A 16,025-nucleotide genomic window follows, 5' to 3' on the forward strand; every position below is an offset into this window, starting at 1 on the left:
GTCCACACCCTGAGCCCCTGGCCCCCTGCATGTGCTGAGGGTTGTGGGGTCAGAACACAGTCTTTTTTCAAGTGTCCCTCAGCATGCACCATCTCTGCAGACCCCCATACTGCTGCCAGGCCCCAGGGAACTATTTGCACAATGAAACCATCACTAGAAATCAGAGCCACTTTCCTTCCAGTCTCGTGAACTGTGTTTCTAATTTTGAATCTGTCTTTGGACCCACAAAGAAAAAAATCAATTTATATCATCCTGATGTCGCCTCTCTCCTCCAAATCCCCTGGGAATGGTGCTGAGCAAGAAGATGTTTGGGCCACTCGAGTAGCATCAAGGACTCCTGTCCCCCTGCCCCTGTCTCCCTGGGCTCTGACCTCTTTCTTCTCTCTTAAACACACACACACACACACACAGGAAACACAAGCCATCATTTCCTTCTCTCACTCGCAGAGAAGGTTTAAGAAGGAGCATCCCACGTCCATCCTAGCTGTCTATGGGCATAATGCTCTAGTAAGATCAGGACTGTCTATTGCACAGCGGTCAGTGCCAGCCCATAGGCACCCGAGCTGTGACTCTGTAGGTCCCTGTGGTTCTGCCAGGTGCAGGTCTAGGCCAGCTTCTGGCTTCTAATTCAGATACTGAGCACCGCTCCTCAGTAGTGGGTGCTGATGGGGAGATTAATGCTCTGGAAAGAAGGCCAAGCAGTTGCAGTACCTGGAAGAAGATCTGCTTGTCTGTCCTGGCAGATCACAGCCACCCACAACAACGCCCAGAGCTAACAGGCAAATGTGGTTCCTCCGGGCACATCTGATTTCCATGAGGAGTTTCCAGGAAGAATTTGCATTGCACAATCTCCAGATCTGTTGTATCTGTTAAATCCTCTGGCTTTGATGAGTGGACTAGATAAATATTTCCATAAAAGATATTTACAGGTTTTTTCCCCCCTCTCTGCCACCATAGTAACTTCTGATATGGAAATGAGGGAATTGGAGCACTTAAGAAACATTTTCTTATTTTTCTTTTTTTCTTTTTATGGTTTTTGGGCCACACCCAACAGCACTCAGGGGTTACTCCTGGCTCTGCTCAGAAATTACTCCTGGCAAACTTGGGGGGCCAATGGGATGCCAGGAATCAAACCTAGGTTGGCAGTGTGCAAGGCAAACCCCTTCCCACGGTGCTATCACTCCAGCCCCCATTATGAATCATTTTCAAACTTCTCAGAAGCGTAGAGCACCCCTGTAGGAGTTGGCATTTTGTGTGGCTGAGGCCAGCTGGGCCCCAGCAGGGCTGCAGAGAGGAAGCCCCATCAGCTCTTGAGGCACTGTTGGCTCAGATGGCCTTAGGGAACCCACAGACCCAAGTGCAGAAATGCAGGGAGCAGCTGGGCTGGGATGTGATCTAGGTGCCTGCTGCCTAGATGAGTCCCTTCCGCCATCCCCTTCCTGCCCTCGGCCTCCCAGGGTGCAGCTGCCCTGGAGCTGCAGTGACTTCACAGCACAGAGAGTGAATCTGACAGCATCGCTCTGACAGCGACTAGGCCCAGAATTAAAATGAGCAAGGGAGAAAGGGACATCATTGATTCCTCTGTAAGCAATGTGGGATGCGGAGGGCCTCAGGAGCCTTGTATTTCCCATCATTCACTCACAGCTCTATAGTGCTCCCCACATCTGTCTCAGCTCTATGATGCTCCCCACAAGTTCTGGGGTGGGAGAGAACCTGTGTTCTGCTGGGGATGCTGCTCTAAGAGTGTCATCGAAGACATCTCGGACAACTTGTTTCCATCCACAAATGTGTTTTGTGGCTTGAGGGCAGGATGGGGTGTGGTGGGGTGTGGCTGGGAAGTGGAGAGTGCTGGTGGTAGGGCTTGGTGGTTGCCTTTCTACCTCCACTACCTTCTGAAAATCTGTGTATTTTATTTTAGAATAGAGCATGCTCTCTTTTCCGTCTGTCTCCCCTCTCTCTGTCTCTGTCTCTCTGTCTCTGTCTCTCTGTCTCTGTCTCTGTCTCTCTGTCTCTGTCTCTCTCTGTGTCTCTCTGTCTCTGTCTCTCTGTCTCTGTCTCTGTCTCTCTCTGTCTCTGTTGCGCTCTCTCTGTCTCTGTCGCTCTCTCTCTGTCTCTGTCGCTCTCTCTCTCTGTCTCTGTCGCGCTCTCTCTGTCTCTATCGCTCTCTCTCTCTCTCTCTCTCTCTCTCTCTCTCTCTCTCTCTCTCTCTCTCTCTCTCTCTCTCACTCTCTCTCACTCATGTGGCACGTGGCATTCAATGGCTGCTCAGTCAGTGCCAGTTGGAGGGACCAGAGATTCTCCGTTCCACCAGAACTGTGTAAACCCTGTGTGAATAGCGCCCCCTAATGGTTGTTAATGAACCACCGCAGTCTGGCTTAAGAAGCCATCCAACCTGCAATGACGTGACTATTTCTTTTTTTAATTTGCTTCATTTAAACACGAGTTACAAGGTTGTTCATGATACAGTTGGTTGGGTTTTCTTTCTCACAGCTACAAAGTTGTTTATGATTGAGGTCCACTCATACAGTTTCGAACACCCTTCAACATGAAGTGGCTGTTTCTGACCCAACTTGTTTTCCTCACCCCACCCCGCCTCACCTTGTCAATACAAATATTCTTGGTTCCCAAATGAGGCTGCTGGATAGATCCCATAAATACCCATAGGTTCTGGCCAGTGGAACGAGGAGGACGACACAGTTCACCATGACCATGTGGGGACCTTGGGGAACACACTGCATTTGTACCCCAAAGCCTCGGAGGTCCCGGGACCTGCTCTGAGCACAGGGCCTGGTGTCCCAAAGTCTCCTGGCTGTGGAAGGAAGGAAGGAAGGAAGGAAGGAAGGAAGGAAGGAAGGAAGGAAGGAAGGAAGGAAGGAAGGAAGGAAGGAAGGAAGGAAGGAAGGAAGGAAGGAAGGAGGGAGGGAGGGAGGGAGGGAGGGAGGGAGGGAGGGAGGGAGGGTGGGAGGGAGGATAGAAGGAAGGAAAGAAGGAGGGAGGGAGGGAAGGAAGGAAGGAAGGAAGGAAGGAAGGAAGGAGGGAGGGAGGGAGGAAGGAAGGAAGGAAGGAAGGAAGGAAGGGAGGGAGGGAGGGAGGGAGGGAGGGAGGGAGGGAGGGAGGAAGGAAGGAAAGGAGGAGGGAGGGAGGAAGGAAGGGAGGGAGGGAGGGAGGAAGGGAGGATGGAAGGAAGGAAGGAAGGAAGGGAGGGAGGAAGGAAGGAAGGAAGGAAGGAAGGAAGGGAGGAAGGAAGGAAGGAAGGGAGGGAGGAAGGAAGGGAGGGAGGATGGAAGGAAGGAAGGGAGGAAGGAAGGGAGGGAGGATGGAAGGAAGGAAGGAAGGGAAGAAGGAAGGAAGGGAGGAAGGAAGGGAGGGAGGAAGGAAGGGAGGAAGGGAGGATGGAAGGAAGGAAGGAAGGAAGGAAGGGAGGATGGAAGGAAGGGAGGATGGAAGGAAGGAAGAAAGGAAGGAAGGAAGGAAGGAAGGAAGGAAGGAAGGAAGGAAGGAAGGAAGGAAGGAAGGAAGGAAGGAAGGGAGGAAGGAACTGGGCAGGTCCAGAGTGATAGCACAGTGGTAGGGCATTTGCATCACATGCAGACGACAGAGGACTGACCCAGCATACCATATGGTCCCCTGAGCCTGACAGGAGCAATTTCTGAGTGCAGAGCCAGGAGTAACTCCTGAGTGCCACCAGATGTAGCCCCAAAACCAAAAAAAGAAAGAAAAGAAAAGAGAGGGGAGGGGAGGGAAGGGGAGGGAAGGAAAGAAACAGGGCCAGAGCAATATCATAGTAGGAAGGGTGTTTGCCTTGTGCATAGCCAACCGGCATCCCAGGTGCTTTAGGTAAACACAGGCACGCACACATGCAAATACACACACACACTCCTGCACATAGGCACACTTACATACATGCACACACATGTGCTTGGTGCCTCCTCCTCATCTCCTCAGCAGGTTCCATGCACCCCATGTGCCTTGTTCCCCACTTGCGTGTCAGGGTCACCAGGCAGCAGACAGTGGACAGTGGAAAAGGCTGGGGTGCTAGAACCACCTGGACTTGGCCTTGGGCCTATCTGATCAGCCTCTTCTACCTGGCACGGTGAGGAGGCTACCCCCAGGGCCATGGGCAGAGACCACTTCTGGCCCAGTGCCCCCATCTGCCAGAATGCACTCACCCAGGCTTTGGGTCACCCTGGCGAAGAGCAGGGGAGAGAAGGAGGCGCCTGACCCCCACCACACCCTGCCAACACTCACAGCCTCAGTGGCTGTTGGAATAATCCATCTTCATTCTTTTCAGGTTAATTCCTCTTTGCTGGTGCTTATCACTCATTGGTTTGAAGCACCTTTTGGATTGGTCCCTTAACCCTACCTGTTCTCCACCCCAGGGTGTGAGACCCCAGATCTCAGGGAGAAATTGCGTGTGGTTTTGGTTTTCCACAACTGAGCTGTCTGCCTACTGACCTTTACTGTTAGGTGTGGAAAGCTTGTGGTTGAATTTTCCTGGACCTCTACCATCCCCTTTAAGTTGGTGTGGATATTTCCTGTGTCGGTGTTTGCTCCCAGACCCGTGTCTCCCCAATCCCTTGGGACTGGGCATGAGGCTTTCACTTCAGGTGACAGTCAGCATCACCAGCCTCCTGTGTCCTGAGTTCTGTTTCTTCCAACGCTTCTTATCTCCGCATCCTTTGGTGACAGAGCCCGAGCTTGAGGCTAAGCCTGGTTTCTTTAAGAGTTGGTGGGGGGTGCCTGGAGGAACTTGGCCCCTGGCAGCGTTTAAAGAGATGAACCCTGGGCACCCTTTCAAAGCAGTTTCTCTTTTCTTCCCACAGCAAACCCAAGGAGCCTGTCTTCAGTGCTGGTAAGCTGCCTCTTCACCCTCGGGCCTTTCTTAGACGCTTGCATTAAGCTTGAATTTTGCCCTGAAATCATTCACCACCACCACCTCCACCACTACTTTTTCTTCATCATCTTCTCCACCTCTTCCTTTCCTTCTCCTCTTCCTCTTCCTTTTTCAACCTTCTCCCTCTTCTCCTCCTCCCCTTTTCTTCTTCTTTGTCTTCTTTCTTCCTCTTCCTTCTCTCTTCCTCCTCCTTCTCTTCCTCCTCCTCCCTCCTTTGATTTCCCAAACTAAAGATTTCTGTCTCGGAACCCACATTCTGTCATAGGGAGATGCCCATTCAAGGATAGAGATTTTTATTTCAAAACTGTGTGTGTCAAATGCAAAGTTGAGGATCGTCATGCAGGAACCCTGGGCTCAATTTCCCTGTACCTGCTGGTCCCTAAATTCTCCCAGCAGTGGCCCCCACAACCTGCAGGGCCAGAGCCATACACCAAAAGCAAAAAATGGGATGAAAACTACTGGGGAAGGTTGTGTGCGGACCTGGCGCCCAAATGCCTCTGAGTCTTTCCTTTTACTTGGGAGGAGGTAGCTAAGCTATTGCTCCCCTCAGGAAGCCTGGGAATCCTCCCTCTTAGCAGAGTTTTCCCAAAGCCCCAAGACCAGGCAGCCTTGTCTGGGGAAAGGGAAGCTACCGGGGGGGTCTTTACACCACATCTCACACTGTCTTCATCCAGCGCTTCTGTCTCTGTCTCCAAAATCACAAGGCAAGCGCCGTGTGACCCACTGCAAAGGTAGGCGGCCTGTGGAGGCCTCGGAGCTTTCTGGAAGGCCATAGGCCCCTGGCGACAGAAACTGCCACAGTCCTGGCCATGTTGTGTTGGGATGGGGGCACAGCAAAGTTCTGAGCAGCAGCTCTGAGACCCGCTTGGTCGGGCTGATGGCAGCTGCAGTTTGGAGTTTGGAGTTTGGCAGCTTGACTGGCTGGGGAGCTTGTGTTGGAATGTTCCTTGCTCAGCTGCAAGCTCCCTTGCTGGTGCCTTGCAGTGTGGGTGCACCAGAGCTATTGACTAAATATATGGCTGCAAAGAATCCGCTTCCTATGGCTGTGTTTGGGACCACAGGATGCCACTTACTAGCCCTTCTCAAAGCTGAGGCAGCTGCATAGAATCAGACCCAGGGAGGCCTTTCTCTGATGCCAGAGCTGGCAGAAAACAAGCACCTTCTCGAGGGTATATTTTTCTACCAGGAACCTCCCTCAGTTAGAGACAGCCTGGTTGACTTGTGTGCAAGACTGATGGCACCATAATTTCCTATGCCATATCCCATGGAAATGATGGGAACAATGAAGGAAATGTGGACCCAGCTGGTCCCACTTCCCTCTATCAATGACCTAAAGTGGCTTAAAGAGTTTAGTTGGTGTCCGAAGGTTTCCTGGGCTGTGGTTGGTGCTAGCTGAGCTTCTCTGTTCCTGTTCAGGCTCCCTGAGGTGGGTGGATTCCTATGGAATATTCCCATTTGATTTCCTGGGATCCTGCTGGGCAAGATATTGTCTGCAAGATTTTTATTTTTATTTTTATTTCAGACTCTTAGGAGAGCCTGAAAGAAAGCTTGAACCAGAAACCCTATTTCTCTGCAAGTCTGAGAGTTGGACTGTCTGTGCTTTCCTCGGTTGTTCTGTTGTCCTACAGTTGTCCCTGCAGTTATTAGTAAACCCTTTTTTTGGGGGGGTCACACCCAGTGTACTCAGGGGCTACTCCTGGCTCTGCTCTCAGAAATCACTTCTAGCAGGCTCGAGGGACCATATGGGATGCTGGGAATCAAACCCAGGTCCATCCTGGCTCAGCAACATGCAAGGCAAACGCACTGCCACTGTGCTATCGCTCCGGTCCCTAAACCCATTTTTTAATGCAGAAATGTTTGACCTAGGAAGCTGGGCTTCCCAGGCTCCCTCCTTCCTGTCCCACTCCCAGCCTTTCTGTGTGTGTTTTCTCTGCACGTGCCCCAGCACACCCCTCTACTGCCTCTTTTCCGCTTTGAAAGACATGCAGACATTCCATTAGGAAAGACACATAGACGTTCTCACTCAGGATTCACGATTCCACCGGACCGTTGAACTATTCAAAGGCACGTGGTAAATGTGGGTAGTGAAACCATGTAGACATTGACTCAGTGAAACTTTCCATGGACTTTCCTGTGTTAGTTTGTTGGGTGTCCTTGGACCCCCACTTTGCTGATGCAGAAGAGGTAAGAACACTCACTGCGGTACAGGTGACTGGCCCCACTATCTTGGGTTCACGGGTGTGAGGGCATGTCTCACTGCCCCTCTGTTCTGTCCCCAGAGGAGGGTTATGTGAAAATGTTCCTGCGCGGCCGCCCAGTTACCATGTACATGCCCCGGGACCACGTGGACTCCTATAACCTGGAGGCCAAAGCGGAGCTGCCGGCCAAGAGGCTGAAGCTGGAATGGGTGTATCCTTCTGCCTGCAACACATCATTCACCACTCCTCCATCCCTGCTCCCTCCACCCCTGCTTTCTCCATTGAATTCTCAGGCTATCCAGGCTGGAAACTCAGGGTTCACTCTGGACATTTGTGAAAAATTTTTCTACCAGATTATTTTTTCATACTCAGCTCAAGTAGGGTTTTTCTCTCAAGATTGTTTCTAAGATTTGAACAAAACCCATACCGGAATCTTTTTTCTTTTCATTTTTTGATTCTTTTTTTTTTTTCCATTTTTATTTTAGGCACCATGATTTGCAGTATTGATGATGTCAGGATTTTGTGGAAGAAAAACATTCAGAGGGCCAGACCAATAGCATAATGGGGAAAGTATCTGCATTGCATGTGACTGACCCGGGTTCAATCCCCGGCATCCTATAGGGTCCCCCTGAGCCTGCTAGAAGTAATTTCTGAACGCAGAGCCAGAAATAGCCCCTGAGTGTTGCCAGATGTGGCCTAAAATTTAAAAGAAACAGAAAATAATACACCACCACAATATGGCCCTGAGCTTTCCTTCGCTGTGTCCCAGTGTCCCCCCACCCACACAAAAAAAATAAAGACTAAATGGCTGGAGCACAGGCCCCAGGTTCCCTCCTGATCATCATCAGGGGTGGCCCAAAAACCAACCCCTCAAAAGAAAGAAAGTAGATATTCCTAATTCCCATGGGCTCTGAGCCTTTCTGGCGCCACTGACCCCTGCTGGTCATTGTTCTCAGCACATTTGAGCACACCAGCCTGAGCTGTGTTTCTTGTCCATCAGGCCACATTGAATTCTCAAGTGGCTGTGATACTTATAGGCCAGGGCTGGTGCAACTGGTAAGTGGGACAGTGGGGGACATTCATGGAGCATTGCTAGTGTCATTTTCTTGAATGGCACTGGCACTGGGTCTGTTCCTCAAGGAGGAAAAAAGAAACACAAAATAAATCATTTTCCTCGACACATGTGGAAGCTACGGGTATCGGGGTCGAGACTGCCGGAACAACCTGTACCTGCTGCCCACAGGGGAGACCGTGTACTTTATCGCATCTGTGGTGGTCCTATATAACGTCGAGGAGCAGCTGCAGCGACACTACAGCGGTCACAACGATGACGTGAAGTGGTGGGTGATGGTGGGGACAGCTGGTGGAAGGGGGACTGTGCCTTGGAAGACACTCCTGGGAGAGTCACACATAACCTCAACATACTGCTTGGTCCCCAGACCCCATGATCTGACACTTTGGTTTCCCCCACCCCCATTGACAGCTCTCCAGTCCAGCCCTGGGATCCACACCAGACATTTCTCAAGCCTATAACTAGCCATGCACTCCATTTTGGGTCTTTATTTTTGTTTGGGTTTTTTTCTTTTGTTTTTGTTTTTGTTTTTGTTTTGGGGCTGTGGGGCTACATCCAACCATGCTGAGGGCTGACACCCTGCTCTGTACTCAGGAATCATCCCTGGTGGTACTCAGGGGCTGCTTAGGTGATGCTCAGGTGGTGCTTAATGAAATACTGGGGAATCAAACCCAGGTTGGCCACATGTAAAGCAAGCGCTGTGCTATTGCTCCAGCTCCAACTTTGTGTCTTTATTTTTTTAGCACAAATGTTTCACCTTGTGTTTGTGGCTGAAGTTCCTCTTGAATTCTGTTATGATTTCCTGAAGAGCTTTGGGCAGGGCTATTCTGTATACTGGAAGGATGGAAGGGTGGATGCATTCACGCATTTCTCTTTGTCCGAGCAACCCGGAGGTTAATTGTAAAAATTCTCTTGGAGGGGCAATAAAAAGGTGTGTGTGTGTGTGTGTGTGTGTGTGTGTGTGTGTGTGTGTGATTTTTGATATTTTGATATTAAGATGATGTGTTTGCCTTTTGAGATGGCAGGATATCTAAGGGACTCTGAAATAGGAACGGTTTATTTTCTTTCTTTTTTTCTTTTTTTTTTTTTTTTTTTTGGTTTTTGGTTTTTGGGTCACACCCGGCAGTGCTCAGGATTTACTCCTGGCTCCATGCTCAGAAATCACTCTCGGCAGGCTCAGGGGACCATATGGGATGCCAGGATTTGAACCACTGTCCTTCTGTGTCTAAGGCAAACGCCTTACCACTGTGCTATCTCTCCAGCCCCACGGTTTGTTTTCTTTTCTTTTCTTTTCTTTTTTTTTTTTTTTTTTTGGTTTTTGGGCCACCCGGCGGTGCTCAGGGGTGACTCCTGGCTGTCTGCTCAGAAGTAGCTCCTGGCAGGCACGGGGGACCATATGGGACACCGGGATTCGAACCAATCACCTTTGGTCCTGGATTGGCTGCTTGCAAGGCAAACGCCACTGTGCTATCTCTCCGGGCCCAGTTATTTTCTAAGTAAAGATGGCTTTCTCTCACTTTGTGTGTGTGTGTGTGTGTGTGTGTGTGTGTGTGTGTGTGTGTGTGTGTTTTGGGTCACACCTGGCACTGCTCAGGGGTTATTCCTGGCTCCAGGCTCAGAAATTGCTCCTGGCAGGCACAGGGAACCATATGGGACACTGGGATTCGAACTGATGACCTCCTGCATGAAAGGCAAACGCCTTACCTCCATGCTATCTCTCCGGCCCCATCTCTCACTTTTTTAAAAAATACTTTTCAGGGGCTGGAGCAGTGGTGCTAGAGGTAAGGTGTCTGCCTTGCAAGCGCTAGCCTAGGACAGACCACGGTTCAATCCCTCGGCATCCCATATGGTCCCCCCAAGCCAGGAGCTATTTCTGAACACATAGCCAGGAGTAACCCCTGAGCGTCAATGGGTGTGGCCCAAAAAACAAAAACCAAAACAAACAAAAAAAGTGTGTTTCAATTTATTTTTACTTGGGGAGACACACCAGACTGCTCAGGGTTTATTCCTGGCTCTGTGCTCAAGGATCACTTCTGTCCGTGATTTGGGGCTACAGGGAATTGAACCTCGGTCAGTCGTATACAGTAGCACAGTAGGAAGGGATTTTACCTTGCACATGGCAGGGAAGATCTCTGACATCCCTTTTTTATTTTTGGGTTTTTGGGCCACACCCAGTGGCACTCAGGTTATGCCTGGCTCTGTACTCGGAAATCACTCCTGGCAAGCTTGGGGTCCATATGGGATGTCGGGGATCAAACTCTGGTCTGTCCCAGATTGGCCACATGCAAGGCAAATGTCCTATTGCTGTGCTATCACTCCACCACCACAACCACCCTGCCAGTGATTTCTGAGTGCAGAGCCAGGAGTAACCCAGCACTGCTGGTATGGTCCAAACAAAACAAAACAAAACAAAACAAGTCAGTCATTTTATTTTTCTTTCATTTGATCACAGGGAGATGTGTTTTGTGGGATGATAGTGTTTTTATTATAGTTTAGGTGTTTTGTTGTGAGTTTTTTTGGGGGGATTGATTTTGCTTTTGGGTCACACCTGGTGGTACTCAGGGGACCATGTAGAAGTCAGGGATTGAACCCAGGTCAGCTGCATGCAAGGCAGATGCCCTCCCCACTGTACCATCTCTCCAGCCCCTAGTTGGTGACATTTTATCTTTACAACTGTAAGTTGTTCGGGAGTGGTCTCCAGGGTATCTCCTGGATAGTCACTGATGGTGCCACTATGTGGCTTGGGGACATCGGCGGTCTCCAGGAGCTGGTGGACAGACCATGAGCTGAAGAACAGGGATGTTGGGAAAAATGGTTACAGCAATGTCAACTGTCATAGCTTTGGGGAATCAGTCACTGCACCTTCCACCCCAGAGTGCCCAAGACTCCCCTCCTTTGTGTCCCCCTCACTGTTGCTGACATAGGCTTCCCATGTGCCTTTTCCAGCCTCGCTGTCCACCCCGATAGGATCACGATCGCTACCGGACAAGTTGCAGGCACATCGAAGGATGGAAAAGTGAGTCTTGAACTAGTCTGGCCTCTCACCTCTCACCTCTTTTTCACTCCTCTCCTCCCAGCCCCTCTCCTCTCCTCTTCTCTTATGTCTTTGAAACACTTGCAATATACATAGATTTCCTGGGGACCGTTAGCCAACAAATACATCTGCTGGAGTGTAGAAGAAAAAGGTTTAAGGGGACAGAGTGATAGTACTGTGGGGAGGGAGATCACTTACCTCGCATATGGCAGATCCAGGTTTGATCCCCGGTTGTTCTGAGTCCTCCAGGAGTGACCCCTGAGTATAGAGTCAGGAGGAAGCGCTGAGCACTACTGGATGTGGTAAAAAAAAAAAAAAAAGTTGGATGAAAAGAAAAAGAGACGGAAAAAAAGGAAAGAGAGAGTAGAAGAGTAGAAGGAAAGAACTGCATTGACTTACAGTATGGAAATGCATCTTAATCCCTTGTTTGGAACTTTTCCTGCAAATAAGATTTCTGGCAGAGGACTGATTGCTCAAGGTTTATTCCTGACTCTGTGCTCGGGGATCACTCCTGCCAGTGCTCCATTTCATCCTGATTCTGCTAGAGTTCCGCACTGCACTGTCCTTGGTGAACATCCACAGAGCAGGTTTTGCATTAGAGAGAAGGTAAAGTCATGACAAATGGTCACTTGGAATCCTAAGTCAATGGAAACTCGGTCTGAGCCTGAACTTGGCAGCATCTCTCCTCTTCCACGAATTCCCATCATGTGTTGAGAAACTCAACTCTTGAATGTGTTGCTTGAAAACCATGTGGCTGCTCAGGACAGTCCCGGAGTGGATGGGAATCTGTCGTCCTCTGCACTCTTGGGACCCAGAGAGGGATGCCTTGATTGGTAACGTCTCTACAGGGCTCAGTCCTGCCCTAAGTGTGAGCAGATGCTGGAACAGGACCCCAACACCTGGGTCAACAGACTTCCTTCCAAAAAACATGGATCTTACTTTTGGTCAGAAAATATTGTTATAGTTTTTATTATTTGGGAGTAGGAGTTTAGAATATATTGGGCAGTGCTCGGGGATCACTCCTGGCTCTGCACTCAGGGATCACTCCTCCTGGGGCTTGGGAGACTATCTTCGGTCTTGGGGATCAAACCCATGCTATGTGCAAGATAACCAGTTCTCCTATGTACTATCTCTCTGGCTCCATCATTGTTTGCTTCCCCCTTGGACCACAGTGCTAAGGAATGACTCTTGGCTCTGTGCTCAAGGATCACTCCTGGCAGGAGTGAGAGATCCATATGGGGTGCTGGGGATTGTACCCGGGTCAGCAGTGAGCAGACAGGTAGAAACCCCCTGGGCTAACCTCTGGCCCCTCATTATCATACTTGGAATCATACTGTTACGACAGTTATAGCCACGAAGATGAGACTCAGCAGGAGAGCGCAGGGTCTTGTGGCTGAGACTCCAGCTCCGTCCCCAGCACTGCCGAAAACACAGAAGGTGGGGCTTGAATATTTGGGGAGCAGTGATAGGAACCATGGAAGAAGGCACGTCTTCAGAATCCCTGACCAAACATCTCTGATACTCCAATTCCAGCAGGAACAAAGTCTCTTCTGTCTCTGGCCATGCTCTCAACTGGGAGCTCTGGAGTATTGGGGTCACCCACTGAGCAGGGCACTCTGCAGGGCACTCTGGGAAATTGGAACACCCCACATTTCAGGAAGGACCCTTCTCTGAGCCCCTGTGTTGTGTCCTGTGGCTCTGTCCCCCACCTTGAGGAGGAGAGTCTGAGTCCCTATGGAGCATGAGCAGAGGGTTTGAGACCTCCGTTGGCTGCATTCATGTGTGCGTGATTCATGGCTGCTTCAGGCCCAGGGGTGGGGGAGCCCAAAGGTCTCGGGGTGCAGTAGGGAGCAGCTCCTCCTTAGGGCTGAGAAATCCAGGTGCCTTGGTGAGCAAGACAGTGCTGCGGAGTGGCCACCCCCAGCCTATCTCGAGACTCCACTGATGTTTCTGGGATGACCAAGCCCCCCCCCCCAAAAGGATGCCAGGAAAAGGGTCACTTCTAGGGGTCCAGGAGAAAGTGATGCGTGTTGACACCCCCAGACCTGCATCTGTCTCCCTGCAGCACCTACCCCCACACGTGCGCATCTGGGACTCGGTCACCCTGAACACACTGCACGTCCTAGGCACTGGCTTCTTTGACCGCGCTGTCACCTGCATCGCCTTCTCCAAGTCCGTGAGTGCCAGCAGGCCCCAAGACCAGCCTGCCATCCCCCTCCCCAGCCACCTTCCCTCCCTGGCCCTTCTGGGGCCTGCGGGGCCCCTGACTTGGCGCTGCCCTGTCCCTCCAGCTGGCCCTCTGCCCGCCCCTCTGAGCTCACCCACAGACAGGGGTTGGGCCAAAAGACTTCTGTGAGCACACCCATCCACCTTTATGAGGTGGGTACAACTATTCCCCATTTCCCCGCCTCTTGAGACCTTTTAATTTTTAATTATATTTATTAATTTACTTACTTATTGTTTTGGGGTCACTCCTGGTAGTACTCAGGGACCACATGAGATGCTGAATACCAAACCTAGGTCGGCAGCATGCAAGATAAATGCCCTCCCCACTGTGCTATCAATCCATACCCTGGAGGCCAGTTTTAAAGGAACCTATGATGAAATGACACAATGACACTCCCAGCTTTTTGTGTTCCAGTTAGCAAAACCTCAGCACCGTGAGTGATTCTTCTGTAACCAAAATTCAGCCCATCTCTAGGACTAAGTCAAATCGACTTTCATTTTATTTTTTATTATTTTTGTTTGTTTATTTTTGAGTCACACCTAGCAGTACTCAGGGCTGACTCCTGGCTCTGTGCTCAGGAATTACTCCTGGTCATGCTCAGGGGACCCTATGGGATGCTGGAGATCGAACTCAGGAGGGCCTCATGCAAGGCAAACACCCTCTCTGCCATACCATCGCTCTGGCCCACAAACGTGTATATCTAATCAGGGTCAAACTAGAACATTATCCACATCTTCCCCGGGCTCATTGGCTCAACCTCTGACTCATAAACATAAGACCCCAAGTTGGATCCCTGGGTCCCCCAACATATATGCACCTGGCCTGACTCTGACTGTGTGTGACATTAGCATATGAGCACCACAAGCCACAAGTGCGGCCAACCTAGCAGCGGTGCCAGAGAGGACGGGAAGAGGCAAAGGGTCTGAGGAGAAAAAGGATGAAGGGCCCTCCTGTCGTGTCTTCTTTTCTAGAACGGGGGGAGCAGCCTGTGCGCCGTGGACGACTCCAATGACCACGTGCTGTCTGTGTGGGACTGGCAGAGGGAGGAGAGACTGGCTGATGTCAAGGTGCGTGTCCGACCCAGGCCCTGCCCTGCCATGCTATGTCCCAGGAAAGAAGGATAGAAGTGCTTGGCAAGACTGGAATTCTTTATTTTAGTTTAATTTTTGTTTGTTGAGCCACATCTGGCAGGGCTCAGAGGTTACTCCTGGCTCTGCACTTAAAAATCATTCCTGGAAGGCTCAGGGGACCTTATGGGATGCTGGGGATCAAAACTGAGTTGGTTGGCCACTTGCAAGGCAAACACCCTCCCCACTATGCTAGACCCTTGAATCAAAATTCTTTTTTTTTTTTTTTTTTTTTTTTTTTGGTTTTTCGGGCCACACCCATTTGATGCTCAGGGGTTACTCCTGGCTAAGCGCTCAGAAATTGTCCCTGGCTTGGTGGGACCATATGGGACACCGGGGGATCGAACCATGGTCCTTTCCTTGGCTAGTGCTTGAAAGGCAGACACCTTACCTCTAGTGCCACCTCGCCAGCCCCGAATCAAAATTCTTTATTAGTCTCGGAGTGACTGCACTTTACCTGGAGCAGGGTTGGTGTGGGGGTAAAGTGCTGCCCAGATCAGTTTTTGCAGACTTTTATTTTTTTATTACATATTTTCTTTATTTAAACACCGGGATTACAAACATAATTATTATAGTTGGGTTTTAGTCATAATAAGAACACCCCCTACCCCACCTCACCATGCAACTTTCCCATCACCAGTGCCCCCATCTATATCCTTCTTGAGCATGTGAGCACCAGTAGATAAACAGGTGACAAAGTCACAGTAGTGGGAAATGTGGTGACAATCATGGTCATTTTATTTTTTTTAATTTATTTCAACACCATCATTACAAAATTGTTCATCATAAAGGTATGTGTGGGGTGTTTTTTACAGTTACAAAGTTGTTACCAATTGAGTTTCAGTCCTACAATGTCCAACACCCTTCACCAGAGCATGTTTCCCACCACCAGTGTCCCCAGTTTCCCTCCCACCCTCCTCCCTGCCTACTTCTACCTCTGTGGCAGACATTTTCTTCTCTTCCTCCTCTCTCACTCTCTTCCTTTTCTTTCTTTTAGAAAACGTTTGCAATATTGTTTTTTTTTTTTTTTTTTTTTTTTTTTTTTTGGTTTTTGGGTCACACCCGGCGGTGCTCAGGGGTTACTCCTGGCTGTCTACTCAGAAATAGCTCCTGGCAGGCACGGGGGACCATATGGGACACCGGGATTCGAACCAACCACCTTAGGTTCTGGATCGGCTGCTTGCAAGGCAAGCACCGCTGTGCTATCTCTCCGGGCCCGTTTGCAATATTGTTACTTTAAGGGTACCATTCTTATCCCTTTTCCTCCTTTCAGCACCCAGTTCTTATCCAGAGTGATCATTCCCAACTCCCATTGTCCTAGTGCTCCCTTCTCTGCCCTCACTGCTCTCTCCTGCTCTTTGTGACAAGCTCCCTATCATGAACTGATCCTCCTGGCCTTCGTCTCTATTATCCTGTATCCTATCTTTTTTTTAATACCCCACAAATGAGTTCAGTATGTATATCTCTCTCCCT

At 50.0% G+C, this 16,025-nt stretch overlaps 1 protein-coding gene across 5 annotated transcripts in view; it reads left to right on the forward strand.

Annotated features, from left to right (window-relative positions):
* EML1 (EMAP like 1) overlaps window positions 1-16,025 on the forward strand; it is a 669,910-nt gene that overhangs the window by 85,487 nt on the left and 568,398 nt on the right. For 4 of the 5 annotated variants that reach the window (XM_049769788.1, XM_049769790.1, XM_049769787.1 and 1 more), the window contains exons 5-10: window positions 4,824-4,852; window positions 7,174-7,303; window positions 8,283-8,432; window positions 11,111-11,180; window positions 13,264-13,374; window positions 14,397-14,492. In XM_049769788.1, the coding sequence (XP_049625745.1) occupies window positions 4,824-4,852; window positions 7,174-7,303; window positions 8,283-8,432; window positions 11,111-11,180; window positions 13,264-13,374; window positions 14,397-14,492 (586 nt within the window). Of the gene's footprint in view, window positions 1-4,823; window positions 4,853-5,568; window positions 5,626-7,173; window positions 7,304-8,282; window positions 8,433-11,110; window positions 11,181-13,263; window positions 13,375-14,396; window positions 14,493-16,025 lie in introns of all 5 variants that reach the window. The other variant, XM_049769791.1, reaches the window with a different exon arrangement.

This window comes from Suncus etruscus, chromosome 3, assembly GCF_024139225.1.
Source record: "Suncus etruscus isolate mSunEtr1 chromosome 3, mSunEtr1.pri.cur, whole genome shotgun sequence".
Classification (NCBI taxonomy): Eukaryota; Metazoa; Chordata; class Mammalia; order Eulipotyphla; family Soricidae; genus Suncus; species Suncus etruscus.